At 34.8% G+C, this 19,014-nt stretch overlaps 1 protein-coding gene across 1 annotated transcript in view; it reads left to right on the top strand.

Annotated features, from left to right (window-relative positions):
* The window catches only part of HMCN1 (hemicentin 1), a 511,472-nt gene that overhangs the window by 270,894 nt on the left and 221,564 nt on the right, over positions 1–19,014 (top strand). The window contains exons 15-20 of the mRNA XM_037825157.1: positions 667–825; positions 7,557–7,751; positions 10,323–10,418; positions 13,001–13,128; positions 15,739–15,883; positions 17,882–17,994. Coding sequence (XP_037681085.1) covers positions 667–825; positions 7,557–7,751; positions 10,323–10,418; positions 13,001–13,128; positions 15,739–15,883; positions 17,882–17,994 — 836 coding nt within the window. The remainder of the gene's footprint in view (positions 1–666; positions 826–7,556; positions 7,752–10,322; positions 10,419–13,000; positions 13,129–15,738; positions 15,884–17,881; positions 17,995–19,014) is intronic.

Here is a 19,014-nt window from a genome sequence, read left to right as displayed (position 1 = left end):
AGAGTTATCCTGGGAGATCTGTGTAACAAAGTCACTGTGGCCTTTGTCAGAAGTTCCTCATCCACTTTTTCTCTCAACTCCCCTCTCTAGCCGGCAGTGGCCCCTTCTTCTCTAACTTTCCTCAGAATCCTCTCACTACCTTACACCTCTCACAAGGCAAATCTAACTAAAAGCATTTGGCAAACCAAAAACCTGGTCATTAGCCAAACTAAGAAGACCCCTAGTGTCCCTGGGTAAATGAAATTCATCCTGCTATAAAGAGATGGTAAAAACCTCTTTTCAGTCTTCTTCCCATTCCCTTCATACCTAACACAGCCACAGTTACAGCTGCTAACCTTGACCAACCTCCAGTGTAACTTCAAAGAAGAGTTTGTTCTTATTTAGGTACATATAAATTAGGAAATATTTGTACATAATTCATTATAAAGCCTGATTTTTGCATATGGTTCACTCAGCAGGACCATACAGACTAATAAATCAGCTCAATGCCAAGAAACATTTAATTCTTTCATTGTATAAGCATTGTTTAAGTGTCTACTTTGTGCCAGACACTTTATTTTTAAATGTTGCAATCACCTTTATTCAGAAGTTTTGAAATCAAATCGATGGCAGGGTAAATTGTATAAATCCTTTCGTGTTTAATGTCCTCCCCTCTGTTTTGACCAGGGGATCTTGAGCTGAGGCCCTCAACATTCCTCATGATTGACCCTTTCTTGGGACTTTTGAAGATTCAAGAAATACAAGACCTGGATGCTGGTGATTATATGTGTGTAGCCATCAATGATGCTGGAAGAGCAACTAGCAAGATAACTCTGGATGTTGGCTGTAAGTATCCCACTCTGATAGACAAGCTTGTTTCAAAATTGTTTCCCATGTTTAATAACTTTGAAACAGTTGAGTAGAAATATTTGTCAGGATGGCAAAAGTAGAGTGAGCATTTCAGATTTTTAATAATGTTAGTATTTGTTAAGTGCTTTCTATGGTAGGGCACTGTGCTAATAACTTTTATACACATGACCTCATTAATTCTCATTACAACCCTAATAGGAAGATGCTATCAGTATCTCCAGAAGAAACTGAGACTTAAACAGGTTAAGCAACTTCACCAGGAACATAGAGCTAGGGAGGGGCGCAGCCTGGATATTTGAATTTGGGTTGTCTGACTTCAGAGAATGTGGGCTTAACCAGTATGTTACATATTGCCAAACATTTTCCTATCAGGACTCATTCGTCTGACACCAAAATTCCTAAGTGTTAACATCTGGAGGCCAGAAATTAGACTTTGGCCCTAGACCGTAATTTGGAGATGTTGATGACAGCAAAGGTAGCAGCAGGTCATACTTTTACTTTTTCTTAAAACTCACTAGCAATTACTCCCCAGTATATAAAATAAACTGCTAGCTACAAAGAGTTGTTGACCACATTTTGAAGGATGCAGCACGTGAATGAAAATTGTAGTTCTTTGTCCCTTCTTCTTTGTCTCTCTATCTCACATCTCTTTAATAAAACTCTCTGCAAGTATGGTAAAGCATGAAATAAAACATGGCTTGTTTTGTATGAAAAAGAATGTGACAGCTTAATTTAAACAGATAATGCAGACATTGGCATCACTTAAAGCTTATAAAATATGACATTAACTAAATTGCACTGATTCATGTATGAAGATTTTTATGCCAATTTTTAAACAAAAGTTAGAAGTATAAAGAAAATACATTTTTAAAGAATAAATTAACATGAAACATTTTAGTTCTATTATTCTAATTCTTTAAATGGAATTTAAATACTACTATTATTTAGATACTACTATTTAAATTTAAATATTAAGCATAGTATTTTGTTTTATGATCTCCTTGCTCCGGGGCTGTCTGGTGACCACTGCATTCCTGCTGATTATGCCCTTGGGGTACAATCAACAAAGCTGGAATTGGCCACGAAGACCACTGTAGAATGTGTTTAAGGCACTACAAGATATGTTTGAAACATGACTAAGCTCTGTGGTTATTAAAGGGATTACCTTGGAAATGTGATTGGAATCTCTGGTGGAGCGTATCTGAATCTACTAGCAGGGTGTAAAACACAAATGATGTTTCTTGAAGTTTAAGACCTAGATGAGGTAGGGTGATTATCAATATATACAGGACTGTTATTTCCAAAAAATATACCAAGCACAATGTTTCATGTTTCAATTTTCAACAATTTCTGGTTCTGCTTCTCCTTCCTTCTTGCACAAGTATTTAATATGTACCCAACATTATTTTAGGATTGTCTCGCTATAGCAGAAGAGAGAAGCAGCCTCAGTCGTTATTCTCAGTAAAAAGGGAAGGACACCTTCACCCCCTCCAAGTTAGGGTAAAATCTAAGAATTCTACACATTCTTCTTTACTTATTCATAGTCTTTTTGGATAATCTATTTAGCTTCTGGATGTTTGTGGCTTCTTTGTTGTGACCAGGGATATACCCTGTAAGGGTAGGGGCTGTCTGCACTGAGGTGACTTGCATTGGATTAGGAAACATTCCAACACAAGTTTTTTATTTATCCTCATTCTTTGAACTGAATTGAACTTTGCTTTATCTTTAGTCACATTCAAGATCCTCACTTTCTACAACCCCTTCTAAAGCAATGGCTTTATCAACTTTTGTTCCAGTTACTGTCCTGATGGAGCCATTAAAATAAACTCAATGGTTTGCTTACTGTAACGCTGATCACTGTAACACTTGCCAAATAACTTGGCATTAAAGTCAGTCATTTATGTTTCTGTTTTGGTTTAACTGGCTCATTATTCACCATTAGAATCCTACTCATTGCATCTCACAATGGTTGATTAGACCTGACTGTCCACATAAAATTATTGATATGTATGCTAGCAGGGAGAAGATGCAATGGCCAAAGACTGTGCGAATCACAGTTGTGGCCATGGTTATGGTTATCACTGTTAGGTTTAAAAGCAAGCAAACAAACTAACAAAAATTCCCTGGAATTTATACAGTGGTTAAAAGAATGAGCTCTGGAGAGAGATGGGGTTTTGGAAAACCAGTTTTATCATTATTGTCTTTGTGAGCTTTCTGCCTGCCTTTCCTCATCTATAAAATAAGGGCAAAAATAATACTTACCTTATAGGGTGGGTATAAAGATGAAGTGAGAGAACACCCCCTCCCCCCATGCACAATTCTTGGGACCTGGACTTGGAGGACATTCAGCTGTTCCCCCAAAGCTGCTTGATGTTACATGTATCAAATAGATGAATATAAATTTTGTGCATTAAGTGGCCATTTTGATTCTTTGATTCTTGAAAAATGATGAGGAAATGCATATGTAATATGCACATATAATAGATTAAGCCTTAAGCGTTGGTCTTTTGTATGAGAATCACTGTTTCAACTGGAATTTAAAAAAAAAAAAAGAAAAAAAAACAAGGGCTTAGGACAAATCAAGTACTAAACTGTTAGTAGTGCATGAAATTATTCATTTGAGTTCCAGTACTATTGGGCAGACATTTAAGTGGCTTATGACTTAAGAAAAAACACATGTTTTATCCGTATCATGGAGATACATGAGCTTTAAGATTGTTTTCTGTGGGCCTATTACTTTTAACATCAGTAACACTAGATTAATAAAGGTAATACTGAATTTATATCATTTTTAAGTTTAATAGTATTCTTCAGTTCTGTCTTCTTGCAGTGAGTGTCCTTTTTTCATTTCTCATTATCATGGCTTTAAGATGGACATTTCAGGTCAAAAGGGAGAGTTACCAAGACCTTCTATCCTTTTAAACAGGTTTAGTAACTTCTGAAGTCATCTGGTGGAAAAGAAAATTAGCAACATCAAACAAAAAGTTGGCCTGGCAATGATTTTACTTGCAGCATTCCCCACCACACAGGGTTTGAGTCTTATACTGTGGTTTTGTGTTTTGGGGTTTAGAAGAACCAAAATGATGTGTCTGGCCATTTTTTGAAAGACAAACTTCTGTTTGACTAGTATAATGCAAGAGTTGCCATAGTGGGCATATATAGATATTTAAATATCACTAAAGGAACTAGAATGATTTTATGGAATAGGTTTTAGAGCAAGTTGCTCAATCTGTTTTAAATTTTGATGTTTTCAAAATAAAGTGTACATGCAGTGCTATCTACCTGTGAGTGACAACAAAGCCGTACCATGTCGTGGCCCTGTGCAGTGATTGCAGACAAATATTTAAAGGGTCACAGAGAATCCAACATGATTTCAGCAGACAAAATTATATGTAGAAGCTAAAAGATGAAATTAAAAATAGATGTGTTGAACTCCAGAATTAACATTTAATAAATCAACTCTACAAATATTTCTGGCTGATGATATTTAATATCTGGGGCTTATTATGTGCTGAATGATTTATAAAAATTGCCTATTTTAACTATGGGATAGAAAATATTATTATTTCCCCTTTCATTCTTGGGATATTTTAGGCTGTGAGAGGTAAAATAATTTGTTCAAGATGACAGGCTATGAAACAGTGGAACTGCCATTTGGAACCATTCTGTGGGCTCTTAATCTCTCTAAGCAGCACAGCCTCCTGTGTATAAGGACTGTATATTACACTGTATTCACTGGCTGTTCCTCACCCCCCAGTCTGATTAATCTGTTTACCATCTGCCAAATGTAATTCACTTGGAGCTCAGGTTGGCTGCACTCAGGCGTAGGAAGTATTTAAAAGGCCTCTTGGCTGGAGTCTGGAGTTGCTTCATTTTTGAGGTTTGCTTGTCATCAACGCTGTCTTGGCTGCTTACCTAGTGCCTGGTACTCTCATTTGCCTTGTTTTTTTGGTACTAGGATGTATATTCCCTGACCAGTGACCTTTCACATGTTTCTGATTATACAGTCTTTTGCTTGTCTTGTACCTGGTGCTTCTTCACCATGAACAACTCTTCTTATTTTAACTGAGTTTTCTGGGCATAACTTGAGCTTTGCTTATCCTTTTTTTCTACTTTCTTATTCTGGAATTTCTAATTTGTCTTCATTTTCGCTATACCTATGTTTTAATGTGTTGGAAAATATTTTCCTGTTTTCTTCGTCCCCCGCCCCACACACACACACACAAATATGTGACTCATCCTTGGTATTTGCAATCTTTTTGTTGTTCAGGGATTTATTTTCTTTCCCATCTCCACATTTCACCTGCCTACAGTCTAAACTTAACGCATCCTGAGACTTTTATACTTAACCTTTATTTTCCAGAAAAACTACCTATTCTAAAATAAATGATTGCTGCTAGCCATTCCAGAGAAAAGTAACTAGGCCTTAGAGACTTAGGATAAGCATGCAATAAGCTACTTTATAAACTATTATAAAAATATGTTCATTTTCCTATTATTTTTGTAAGTTAAATTCCTATGTAAATGGTTGAGAGACTCTAAACACAGAACACCACTTCTTTTTGAAAAACTTATTGCCCAATTGTTGTATTTGACGTTATTTTCTTTAGACTCAGTAAACAAACAATAGAGCTTCTGAAGATGCCATGTTTCCTTTAGAAGTTCAGGTTTCAATGTATTGGGTCAAGAATTGTTATCATCATATACACTTACACACACAGACACACACAGACTATTTAAATATTTTAATATTGATATAATAATTCAGTCACAAATATATAGAGCTCACATATAGTACACAAAGAACTATATAACTTGCTCTTAAGGATAAAAATATAGCTGCAAACATAAACTGTCTAGAAATTTACCAGTTAGTAGGAAAAATAAGTATACTCAGTAAAAAACTGTATGTGACAGTGGCCATGAGTGTGTACAGTGAGTTCTCTGAATATTCAGAGAGAGAAATCATGTCTATCTGGGATGGCAAAAGAAGAAACCATGGATGAGGGGGCCTTTTGGACTGGATTAAAGAATTGTCAGTATTTCAACAGCTAGAGATCTAGACATTGCATTTGACAGGGATGGTGGTAACCCAGGCACCAATATGGGAAAGGTCAGTCCTTGTTTGGAGAAGAAAGAGGAGTTTGGATTGGCCAGAGATTGGGATTTGTACAGAGAAATTGTGGAAGATGAGGCTGCAAAGTTAGAAGAGGCTCTTGGATCCAGGCTAAAAATGCACTAACACTGCACCTGAGAAAACTGTGCCTCCAAGCTCCAGAATTCCATGAAAAAGAAAAAAGTGATTTCTGCATTCATTTTTATTACTGCTAAACGCATGGCTGTGGGCGATTGTAAGAATCCATAGCAAAAGGAGAGACTGATAAAATGGCGAAGAGCTGTGGCTCAGGAGTCAGATATTCCTGGTTTTGAATCCTAGCCCCACCATTCAGTTCCACGTGACATCTGGCAAATTTTGTCTCTGTTTCTTCATCTGCAAAATCTGTAATAATACTGTCTATCTCAGAGGGATATAGTAAATATTAAATGGGATAATAAATGTAAAACATTTAACACAGTAGTTGGTTGTATAAGTGATAGCTGTTGTAATTTCTAATCAATGTTTAATCTTGACTATATCAAGGAGACCTCCTTTTGGTATCATCACCACTTAGAGCCTACATAAGCAGGTTTCATCCATTGCTTCCAAAAGTATCCTATATATTTCCCCTATATATTTTTTTATATATTTTAGTGTCTGTATATGTATATATATATAGTAGAGTATATATAGTAGGCCATATATAACTGAGTATATACTGGATAGCACACATATTTTGTATATAAATAGAATATTCTACATATAAGATACCTAAAACATCATTACTAACAAATTAACTGGGACATATTGATAGCCTTTTTTGTTTGAGCCTGCTGACAGCATCCTCACTATTATTGTATTCCTGTATTGTCCAAAGTATGTCTCTAATATATTTCTAAATCTTCCTACTTTTTGTAGTTACCTGAATTATATGGATATCATAGCCTTCTTATTTATAATTTTATAATTTCTGAATAATTTCTTAACTCTATTTATTAAGGACTTATTCTTCTCCCTTTATCAAACACTGCATTGTATTACTTTAATTTATATCATTATGTCTCAAACGTAAATTTCTCTAACTTGAAAATGTGAAAGATATGAGAAGAAAGAATGTGATATAGAAAAGGGACCTAATTTGGTATTAAATACTGTGAGCTTGTTATATTCTATTGAAGAATAAACTCTGGTATAAATTAGTTGTAAATATCTGGCAAGGGGAGCAAGTTTTGAAAAGTGTCAAAAATATTTCACTACAGGGCCATCTTATCTGTAAGAAAGTCTGAAGTTTTAAGCAGTATGACAGAAACTCAAATTGAAAACAATTCCTAAAATGAGAGAGTCCCTTTATTAATAGTAGTCTTGATTTAAATTTTCAGTCTTCTTATCTATTACTCTAAGGAAATAGTTTAACTTCTTGTATCTCTGTGTATTTACAAAATGAAGAAATATCTGCTATTTCTGTATCAGACAAGAATATGTAAAGAATAAATTTCTGAAATATGAACAATGATTTGGTTCAAATTCAATCTGTTGATAATTTAATCATTTTTTATTTAATGTGTCTGTATGCTCTACCAATGACCTATGTTTTTAAAATATTTTCCAGCACCTCCAGTTTTCATACAAGAACCTACTGACGTGTCTATGGAAATCGGCTCAAATGTGACATTACCTTGCTATGTTCAGGGTTATCCAGAACCAAGGATCAAATGGCGAAGATTAGACAACATGCCGATTTTCTCAAGACCCTTTTCAGTTAGTTCCATCAGCCAACTAAAAACAGGAGCCCTCTTTATTTTAAGTAGGTTAAAACAAATATATCTTATAAATATATTTTATGTTTGTTGCATTTCACTTTAACATCATATTGGACATCATTTTTGGGAATTACCAGAAATTGGTTATATTTTATTCAAAGATAAGTCATTACTTTGTCATAAAGACTTATGAAGCAATATGGCTTCTTCATACCTCACAGTTTGTTTTTGCAAATAGAGTCACCTGGGCCTGTAGTGGATGAGCACTCACATTTCATTGACTCTTGTACCAACCGTTGTATAGAAAGGTAAAATATTACTAGTAGTAACTTAACTTTAAGTCTTTTTTTTTTCCAGTAGTAAGTTAACTTTATTTTTTACTATTACATAATGACACAATGCAGACCCCATGGAAACTTCTGGATCCACAGCTATATCCCCCTGAAGCAGAAGATTTCCCAAATTGTCAACTATTCAGTCATCTGAAAATTTCACTTATAAACTATTTAGCATTCAGATATTTGAATATACTTTGTACTTTTTGAATAATGTTAAAAATATTTGGATGGTAGAACCAGAAGAGGAATATTTAGATGATTTATGGGTTTTTAAAAAGTAACTGGATCTTTGAAGTATTTTGTAGAAAGTCTCCAATTAGTGATTTCCGTACTTATTGGGAAAATTAAATGTACATTAGCCACTTAAACTTCCAAATAAAATTATATTTTCTAGTTACAAGTGCTAAGCTTTGTGGTAAAGACAGAAGTCAAATGTGCAGCCCCTCACTTAGGTCTTTTATAATCCACGGTCTGAGTGGATAAAATGGTACCGACTGGAAAGTATTCAATAAATTGGGTTAGAATGTGTGGGACCTCAGGTATCAAGATGAAGAAATGCAATTGATGAAGTAGAAAATAGAGTCCCCCAAGCTGCCTGGGCAGGGAAAGGCATGTGATAGTGAGGTTTCAGAATGATTCTTCTGCTAGATAGGAGGAAAGATTACAGCAGGGGGCAAATGGGGAGGCTCACAGTCATCCAGGTGCTGATAGAATCAGCCCTGAGGGAGAAAAAAAATGAGACGTAAAAACCATTCAATTAGATGAAAGGAAAAGAATGAAAGAAGCCAATATATATTGAGCAACAGTTGCCCAGTTGCCTAAATCAATAAATCATCTGGAAAAAAACAGTGATTAGAAACTTAGTTCCCAGTAGTAGTTTGCATTTCTACACAAATCAGTCCAAGAGTTGATAATATTAAAAATACCTTGATTAGAAACAATGTTTAACTTATTAGCCAGGTGATTTGCTGAATTTTCCTTTCCAAGTGACTGTCTGCCATTATTTGGAGTGGGCACAGCCTAAGTTTACCAGACGCAATTCTGCGTAATGGAAAGCTGCATTTGTCTCTGTCAAAATCTTATCAGTAAATTAAACTGTTTATTGTAGTCATAATATTTACAGAGAATACAGTAATTCCTGCTCTTCTCTTGCCTCCCCTATTGCTCTCAAGACAAACCACACTCCTTGGGCACCAGCCTACCTCTTCAACTTCAGTCTCCTGACTATACACACAAAATTTAAAAAACAGTAGTTGTCATCCCAATTGACTCCAACACCCTCTTTTTATAACAAGTATTTCATAATATCCTTTTGATCATCCAGAAAAGAAATTCTTATATATATGTTCCACTTACATAATAAAAAATTAATTTAATGCCCAAAATAAAGTACAAAGGAAAATAAAGGAAAATGATTTTATAATGAAATATATATATTTCAATATGTAACTACTCTGGATATTTCTACACCATATGTATACACTTTTATATAGCTTCACCATGAATTCATCAGCTCAAGTGCAGACTAATAAAAGAGTATGAGATTGATGACTCAAAAACTCCAAGCTGGTGGTGCCATTTTCTAAAATGCTGCACCGTTCTTCTACAGTTTATTCTTCTATTTGCACAGAATTAGGTTTTAGGCTCATATAATCATAAACAGATTATCAAATCCATGAATTTCCAGTGGGCACTTCTAAAGTATTCCTGAACTTGGGATAATTCTTCCCTTTTGTGAATCCTCTTGCATTGCATTGCTTCCCTGTTTTTGCCCACTACATGCCAGTAGAATCCCCCAATCACTGTGCCAACTAAAAAAAAACATCTCCCACAAACTTGGAAAATACCCTTAGGGTGGTGGTGCAGTGTCCATTGGTGTTGCAGCTTTCCAGTCTTTGGACAGACCATGGTTTTCAAGTCATGCTTTTGCATTTGTAGCTCATTAAGTCTGGATTGCCCGTCCTCTATTCTACCTGCTCCTTAAGGTACAGCTCAGATATTAACTCCTATGTGAATTCCTACCTAATTTACCTATTTGCAATTAGTCACTCATGTCTCTGTGCTTCCACAGCTCATTGTTTGAAACTCATAATTATGTCATAGCATTTATCACACTGTGGTGTAATTGTTGGTTCCTGTGTAAGTCTCCTTCCCTAGAATGGGAACTACCAAAAGGCAGGTACCATACTTTCCATATTTATATCTTAGCACTGTGCCTAGCACATAATTAATGCCCCATAGATGGTGCTGGGTGAATAAACCATCTCTTCTTTTTAGACTTATGGGCGAATGATAAAGGAACCTATATTTGTGAAGCTGAAAATCAGTTTGGAAAGATCCAGTCCCAGACAACAATAACAGTGACAGGACTTGGTAAGATCAATTAAGTGTTTAGACACCATACTCTTCAAAATAATCAGAATTCTTTTACTACATCATTTCTAGTCTGTGCCATTAAAAAAAAAAAAAAAACTAGAATAAATACATAATTACTAGACTAGCATTCCATCTGCCACTCAATTTCATATTTCATAGGATGTTAGAACTTGAAATAACTTTAGAGATTATCTGATCTAAACTCATTTTCCATTTGAAGAAATGATGGTCAATTTAAATACATTCATTTAAGTCTAAATATGAACATGTATATTCTAATATGTATTCTAGAATGGTAGAATTATTTTTCTGGTTACTTTTTTTACAGTTATCCTTTTGGTTCATGTGGAATTATTTTTGTGTAGAATGTGAAGTAAGAATATATTATCCTTTATTCCCAGGTGGCGAGACTTTTGTTTCAATATCTTTTATTGAATATTGTATTCTATTTACACTGATCAAAATGTCCATGTGATCATATGCTAAACTTATTTTGTTACATCTATTGATTTGAATTCTATTCTGTTTCTGTACCATTACTACATTGCTTCAATTACTACAGCATGTAATGTGATTTTCAAATCTGGCAGTGCATGTTTCTCATTAATACCCTTCTACATGCATCTTCCTTTATTCAAATGTATAAATTTAAATTTATTCAAGTAAAATCTCTGATGGATTTTTCTTTGATTTATGATAAACTGATTAATTGATTTCTGGAATATACATTTTATAATACTTATTTACCATTCCGTCTAAGAGAATCCTTGTTTTATTTGCTTGAGCTTTTGCAACAGGCTTCTTACTGGTCCCACCACTTCCAGTCTTCCCTTCTCTAATAGGTCCTATTCACACTTTTTTTTACTCTTTTTTTTTTTCATTTATTCTTGTATTAGAGGCATTTGTGGGTTTACAGAAAAATCATGCAGAAAATACAGACTTCCTGTATACTTTCTACCTTGATATTAATCAAAAGTGGTGGATTCTTTGCCCAATGTGTTCAAATGACCAATTCCTGAGACACCAGGGTTTCAGATAGCAGAGTTTATTGACAGGCATGAAGCAGGAGATTAGACAGCCTATTGGCCTAAAAACCTGTCTCCCCAAACTGCAGTAATTCTGATAGTTTTATAGCATCAAAAGATAGGCAGATTTTAGGATAATAAGCACAATGTCCCTCAATGATGTAATTAGAGGTGATCTAATTATTGAGTATGTGCAGATTGATTACATGCTTAGTCAGAGAATGTGTATAAGAAAATGGTGGCCTTGATATGATCATGGGTGTGATTTTTAGTATTATAATGAAGTTTAGGTCACTTATAGGTTAAAGTCTAAGCTATTGCACGTGTCAGGTGGGCCCATTTTGGTTAGATCCAGCTTCAGTTATCAAGGTAAATTTGGACTTGGGTGGGCTAGTTCTGGGCTGACCCAAGGCCCTTCATTAATAAACACTGGGGCCTGTCTTTAGTGATCGTAAGACTCTAAAGTTGAAAAACTGGAAATGGCTACAAGTGAAGATTGGTCACAAGGTTTTACAATCACAAGGGCACACGATAAAGGCTATACAATCATTATCAGAGATCAAGCAGCTGCATTATAGTTCAGATTTCAGGTATTTCCCTCTGTCTACTCTAATATACCAGAAAGTAAAAAAGGAATATCTATATAATGAGTCAGTAACGACAATCATCCCTTAAATCCTAACTTCTTGGTTATAACCTCACAGACAGTTTTCCCTATTATTAACTTTTTACGTTAGTTTGGTACTTTTGTTACAACTGATGAACCAAATTATATTTATATTAATAACTCGTTCATAGTTAATATTTACTTTGGAGATCACTATTTTGTACAGTTTTATGTTTGTTTTTAAATCTTTTTTCTGGTAGCGTAAATATAACATAAACTTTCCCATTTTAACCACTTTAAGTATACAATTAGGAGCTGTTAATCACATTCACAATGTTGTGCTATTGTCAACATCCATTACCAAAACTTTTCCATTACCCCAAGCAGAAACTCTGTACCTATTAAGCGTTAACTCCCCAGTCCCTACCCCCACCTCCACCCCTGGTAACCTGTATTCTAATTTCTGAATCTACGAAATTTCATATTCTAATTATTTCATCTAATTGAGATCGTAGGAGCCTTTTGTGCCTGGCTTATTTCACTCAAAATAATGCCATCAAGGTTCATCCATATTCACACTCTTTTAAGATGTGTATTTCCAAAAAGTTGGTTCTGATGAGTCACGTTTTCTATTTAAATGCTTTCAGTCATTCTTCATTTGTCTACTGAATACATTATAAATTTCTTGGCTTGATGTTTCTGGCCTTGCCTGATCTTACAACGCGGCAGCAGACTCTTTTTAAGTCTCCGCTATTACCTGTTCTCATGCCATTTCCTTTGCTTACAGGGGTCTTTTATCTCTCCCTTAAAATTTATACCCATTTATATTCAAAATTATTGTTCTTCAAAACTCAAACTGTCATAGCATTATTAGAAGTTGTCTTGGCCTAAGAAAGTTTGCCTTTCTTTTTGGGTGGAATAAAGTGCCTGTGCTCTCTCAAATGTAGTTGCTCCACTTATTGGAATCAGCCCTTCGGTGATTAGTGTAATTGAAGGACAACAGCTTACCTTGCCTTGTACCCTATTGGCTGGAAATCCGATTCCAGAACGTCAGTGGATTAAAAACTCTGCCACGGTAAGACCATTTCAAATGCATGTATTCACATTCTTAATTTTCTGGAGGAGGCAGCAATGTATTCCAACCACTGAAATATCAATATATATTTAATAAATATATAAAAATATATTTTGTAAGTGTACCAGAGCTTACACCAAAGCTAACATCAAAGTGTAATGCTATTAACATGTTTACATAGTTCATATTATTTCGGGATTAATAAATAGAGTCAATGGTATAATCTTCACAATTTTATATTAAATTCAATGTTACTAATAAGCCCATTTCATAATGTGTAAAAACTGAAGCAGATATTAATTTATTTTAATAACATTTAAGTATTTTTATACCCTTCCTTGTAGGACATTATGAAATGTTAATATCCCTATAAAATTCTTCCATTTTACATATTAATGTTTCTTATTATTAACTTCAACCATCATATTTTTCTCATGAGCTACTTTAAAATGTGGATCTATATTGTGTTACAGTTTTTCAGTGCATAAGCTTTGATTATGAAAGGATATGAATATTTTCACATTTCTTTGAAATTTTTCTGCAAGCATACTATCTATGGCAATAAATTTCAATCTAATTTGGAGTGTATTCCCTGTTTACCCAAAGTGTTTGACTCACTCATTTCTTTTTTTTAAGTGCATCCTTTGTTTTCTCTTCTTTTCTTTTGTTTTTTTATTAAAGAATTTGTGGATTTATGGAAAATCATACATAAAATATGTGATTCCCATAAAGCACCCCACCACCACTACCTTTCATTGGTGTGAACATTTGTTACAATTGATGATAGCATCTTTTTATGATTGTTTTATTAATTAATGTTCATGGTTTAACTTAGGGTTCACTGTATACTTTAGTTCCATGGATTTTTTAAAAATTCTATTCTGTTACCATAAATAAAATCTAACATTTCCCCTTTTAATCATATTCAGATATGTATTTCAGTGTTCTTAAATGCATTCACATCCATCACTACTATCATTACCAAAATATTTCCATCATTCCAAATAGGAAAACTCTGTTCATTTTAAGCCTTAACTTCCCATTCCCTATTCCTACCCTGTCCACTAGTAACCTCTGTTCTAGCTCCTGACCCTATGAGTTTGCTTATTCTAATTGTTTCCAGTCAGTGGGATCATATAATATTTGTCCTTTTGTGTCTGGCTTGTTTCACCCCACATGATTGATGTCTTCAAGGTTCATCCATGTTGTTGCATGTATCAGGACATCATTCTTTTTTACAGCTGGATAATATTCCCTTGTATGAATGTAGCACATTTTGTGTATCCATTCATTGGTGGATGGGTACCTGGGTTGCTTCCATCTTTTGTGGAATAATGCCACTATGAACACCAGTGTGCAAATATCTGTTTGGTTCCTGCTTTCAATTCTTTGGGACATACACCTAGTAGTGGGATTGCTGAGCCATATGGTAGTTCTATACTTAGCTTTCTGAGGAACCACCAAACTGTCTTCTACAGTGTCTACACCATCTTACATTGTCACCAGCAGTGAACGAGTGTTCCTATTTTTCCCATCCTCTCCAACACTTGTTATTTTCCATATTTTAAAATGGCAGCCACTCAAATGGATGTGAAATGGTGTCTCATTTTGGTTTTGATTTGCGTTTCCCTGATGGCTAATGATGTTGAGCATCTTTTCATGTGCTTTCTGGCCATTTGTATCTCTTCTTTGGTGAAAAGTCTGTTCAAGTATTTTGCCCATTTTTAAATTGGGTTGTTTTCCTTTTTGTTGTTAAATTGAAGGATTTCTTTATATATTATGGATATCAATCTTTTATCAGATATGTGGTTTCCACATATTTTTCTCCCATTGTATAGGTTGTCATTTTACTTTCATGACAAAGTCTTTTAGACTCATTCACTTTCTTGAAGTACCTATTAAAAGTGAATCAACTCCATCAAAGAAGATGTAAAATTGTTGATATCTGAATTAAAACCTGAGAAAAATTAGTACATCCTATTCAATGATAAATGCCTTAATAGGATGATACTGTTTGAGCACTGAGGAATCCTTGATGGAACAATATACATAAATGGTACAAATTAAGAGTTGATCATTCTTAACTGAAAATGCCATCAGCCTCCCTGACACAGTTCCTATATTATACGTTGTCCTCTAGTATTTCTAGAGGGGCATTGGAATGAATTACTCTCTCTTGGCTTGACTGACTGCCTGTGTGCCAAAATAGAAGCATAAAATGGCTTGCTAGTGGTAATAAGGTCTTCTTGGAGGAACTGGTTCAAACTTAACCAGAAGTAAAAATTACCAGTGGAATTTTCATCTTGAATGCTAACAAAAAATACAGGAACATGTAACAAGTGGTGTGTCTATTTCTTCCATTTTTCCAGCATATATATAACTCTTTGGTAAATGTTATTAGGTGTAATATTTTGAGACGTATCGGTATTAAATACAACTGATACAACTCATGAGAACATTCTGTGCTCATCACTTCACTTAAGGGTATTAAAACATGTTATTGTATAAAACATTTAATAACCCCGTTGCGGGGGGGGGGAGGGATCAGATCCTGTTTGGCTCAGGCAAATCCTTGCATTTTTAAGTTAGAAATGACTTTTGTTTTTTAAGTTGGTCCCAAATCCCTACATCACTGTGCGCAATGATGGGAGTCTCCACATTGAGAGAGTGAGCCTTCAGGATGGAGGTGAATATACCTGTGTGGCTAGTAACGTTGCTGGAACCAGTAACAAAACTACCACTGTGGATGTACACGGTAAGAGAAACACCTCTTGTAATAGGTTCCAACCGTACTCAAAGCTGGGTCAATATATTTAAAACAAATAACTCTGTTGCTGTAATTGTAAGAAGTGAGATAACTCTCCTAATTATGTTCTTACCAAAAGCCTTATATTTTTGAACAATATCTACATTGTTAATGCTGTTTCCAGATTTCCCTTTTCTTTGTACACAGAAAGACACATTGGGAGTCACCAGTTAAGTCTGACCAAGGGATTTTGTGAGTGGTTTCTCTATTGATCAAAGTGAACTGAGCTCTCAGAGAATTATAATTAAAAATACATCTTAATTTCAGGCAGGCTGAACTTATCATACCATTCAAAATTGCCTTTATCTTTTGGATTATGCAATAAGCATGACCTTAATAATGTAATGACCCCTTGTGTTTCAGATAGAAATGACATAAACATTTCTATAGGTCCTCTCCTATTGTCCAAATAACCTTTTTGCATGTTAAATAATTTAAAAGTCAGAAATAAAAAATCTAAAAGCAATCTTTTTCCATACATGACTTGCAGTTACCAACTTTTTACATCTCAGTAAATAAATGACAGCTTCATATTTTAGGAAATTATCATAACTTTTCTGTTTACTTCCTTTAAGGACTTTCCAACATTGCTTTTTTTTTTTTAAATGTAGTATTGAAAAATAACTTTGTGTATAGAGCTGAATATCTTAAGGGATAAAGTACTATATAACACTTATTTTTAGATTTGAATTCAATCCTTATTTAGGACACAAATCAGAGAATCGCTTAGTATAGTAATTTCCAGAGTTTATTTGTTCTGTCAAAAATGCAAGTGGATGCAGACCATCCTCTTTTATCATGTCTGTTTCTCTTCTTAAACAGTTTCTTCCACCTCTCGCAACATTATAACAAGTATCCATCAACATCCCGTGAGGTATACTTGAAAAAATACCAAAACAACACTAACTTAGTTATAGCCTAAGGGAATAATTGCATAATTTCAGATGTGGATACTGTTAATATCTAGCTACTTTTAAAGAATAGCAGTTCAAAGATTTCTTGGGGGGTTGCTTATGGAATGGTTTGAGAATCTAGTGTAACTATGTCCTCATGTCATCTCCATTTGACTTCTAAAGCCTGCCTCATTTTAACAGGAGAGGAAAGCAAATGAGCTGGTGTTAATTAGCCTTTTACTGTGTTCCTTGCACTGTTTTAGGAACCTTTGTATGTGGGGAATATTTTCATCAAAATCATTATTTTGAGAACATTGAGAATAGATAATTTTTGTGTGTGAATGGTTCTGAGTAATGAAATTTTCCCAGAATGGAGTAATTAACATTTTTCCTTTCCTGTTTGCTTCTATTCATTTATTAATTCTGCAGTTGCTTTCTAAAGTGAAAAGGTATGTTCCTTCTTACTGAAAAATATTGACTTAGAATCTTGTATTTAGTCTCTTAAATGTAAACTCCTAAGACCTTTCAGGTTTTACTGTTTGAATTACCTTTTAAGAAAACAAATCCTCTTTTGTAGGCTAAATTTAGTAGCTGGCTAAGTGATTCTTGTGTATAGACAGATATTTAATGTGGTGCTTAAACGGCCCTTTTATCTGGAGATAGGCTTAAGTCAGCCCACTGCAACTTAATGGGTAATGGTCACTGACCAAATACAGGTGTTGAATATTTAACTCCTAGGGTATAATTCTTCTTGGATTTTCAGGGAAAAATGAATTTTCTTCAGTCCTCTCATTTTTTGTTAGGAGGGTCAAGTTTTTAGACATTATTTATTACTTAATTTTAAATTTTTACAGAGTTCTCAAGATCATAACTATTGTATTTACTTTGTTTAGCATACTCCTTTATTGATTACCTTACATTTCTATTAGAAAAAGTGAACTCTTTGCCAGTTTGTACAAGCATTAATTATATACTCAAAATGTCCAGCTTTTAACATATGAGACTAAGTAGAAGAACAGGTGCTCACCTTTTGAATTCTGCTTCTTATTTTCAGTTCTGCCAACTATTCAGCATGGCCAGCAGATACTCAGAACAATTGAAGGTGTTCCCATAACTTTACCTTGTAAAGCAAGTGGAATTCCCAAACCTTCTATCGTCTGGTCCAAGGTAAATGACACATCTGCTAATGTTCATCAGTATAGCATGTTATAACAATACTATTTGAATATTTTCAGTCAGACATGAAACTTGTGACTGTACCATAGACTCTTATAAAAAGGAAATCCCTGCAGTCATACCACTTGGAAGGGATTTTAAGAGGTTCTTAGTGTGATTACCTACCTGATGCCTGAATAGTGATAAGAACAACAATGAACACTTCTCTAGCATATCCTGTGTTCCAAGAACTATTTTAAGCACTTTACCTGTTGTAGATGACCCCTTTCTAACCCTTTCCGTGTCCCTTCTACCCTTTTGATTTCAGAGTAACTCTGGTGGGCAGATCTGCACAGTCTGCTAAGGATGCTAAGATACACTTCATGAGCGTGCCTCTCTACTTTTCAGCTTCAGGGCTTTCTCCAAAGCCTTGGAAGGCCACTCAGCCTTGGCAAGGTAGCCAGGAAGTTCAGGGGTGTTAACTCCTCTAACAGGGCAGGTGTCCTGGATAAGTACTTGCTTTCTGTCCATCAGAGGGATCCTTCTAAGGTGCATTAAAATGACTTCTCTGAGGGTCATTCCATAGTGAAGACCAGCTCAGAGTAGCCCTTTATTATCTTTCCCTCCTCCTATGCCTCACACCCCTACTCTTCCTCTCAAAGCCTCTGGTGATCACTTGCTAAGTAAACTTCCAGACTCTGCTCTACAGGGAGCCCAAATAAGAAACATAAATGAACTCATCTCTTCCCCTCCCTATCCTTGCCATGCCGTTGTCCAGATTTTATTTGTAATTTTGCAGTGAGGGAAAAACTTATTTCCCGAGGCAGTCCTTTCTGTCTTTGAACAGCCATGAAGATAGCATTTTTTCTGTAAATTAATTTCAAGAAGGCAGATATAAAATAACATGAAATGATGGGAGAGTAATGAAATATGGCATTTGCATAGTTAGTGCTACCCCCAAAATAATTTGCCATTTTATCCATCTAAAAGTTTCTGACACATGGAGAAGCTAGTGTAACATCTGTAAATTTA

The sequence above is a fragment of the Choloepus didactylus genome, chromosome 2, assembly GCF_015220235.1.
Source record: "Choloepus didactylus isolate mChoDid1 chromosome 2, mChoDid1.pri, whole genome shotgun sequence".
NCBI classification, from domain to species: domain Eukaryota; kingdom Metazoa; phylum Chordata; class Mammalia; order Pilosa; family Megalonychidae; genus Choloepus; species Choloepus didactylus.
This window is presented reverse-complemented; position numbering and strand designations above follow the sequence as displayed.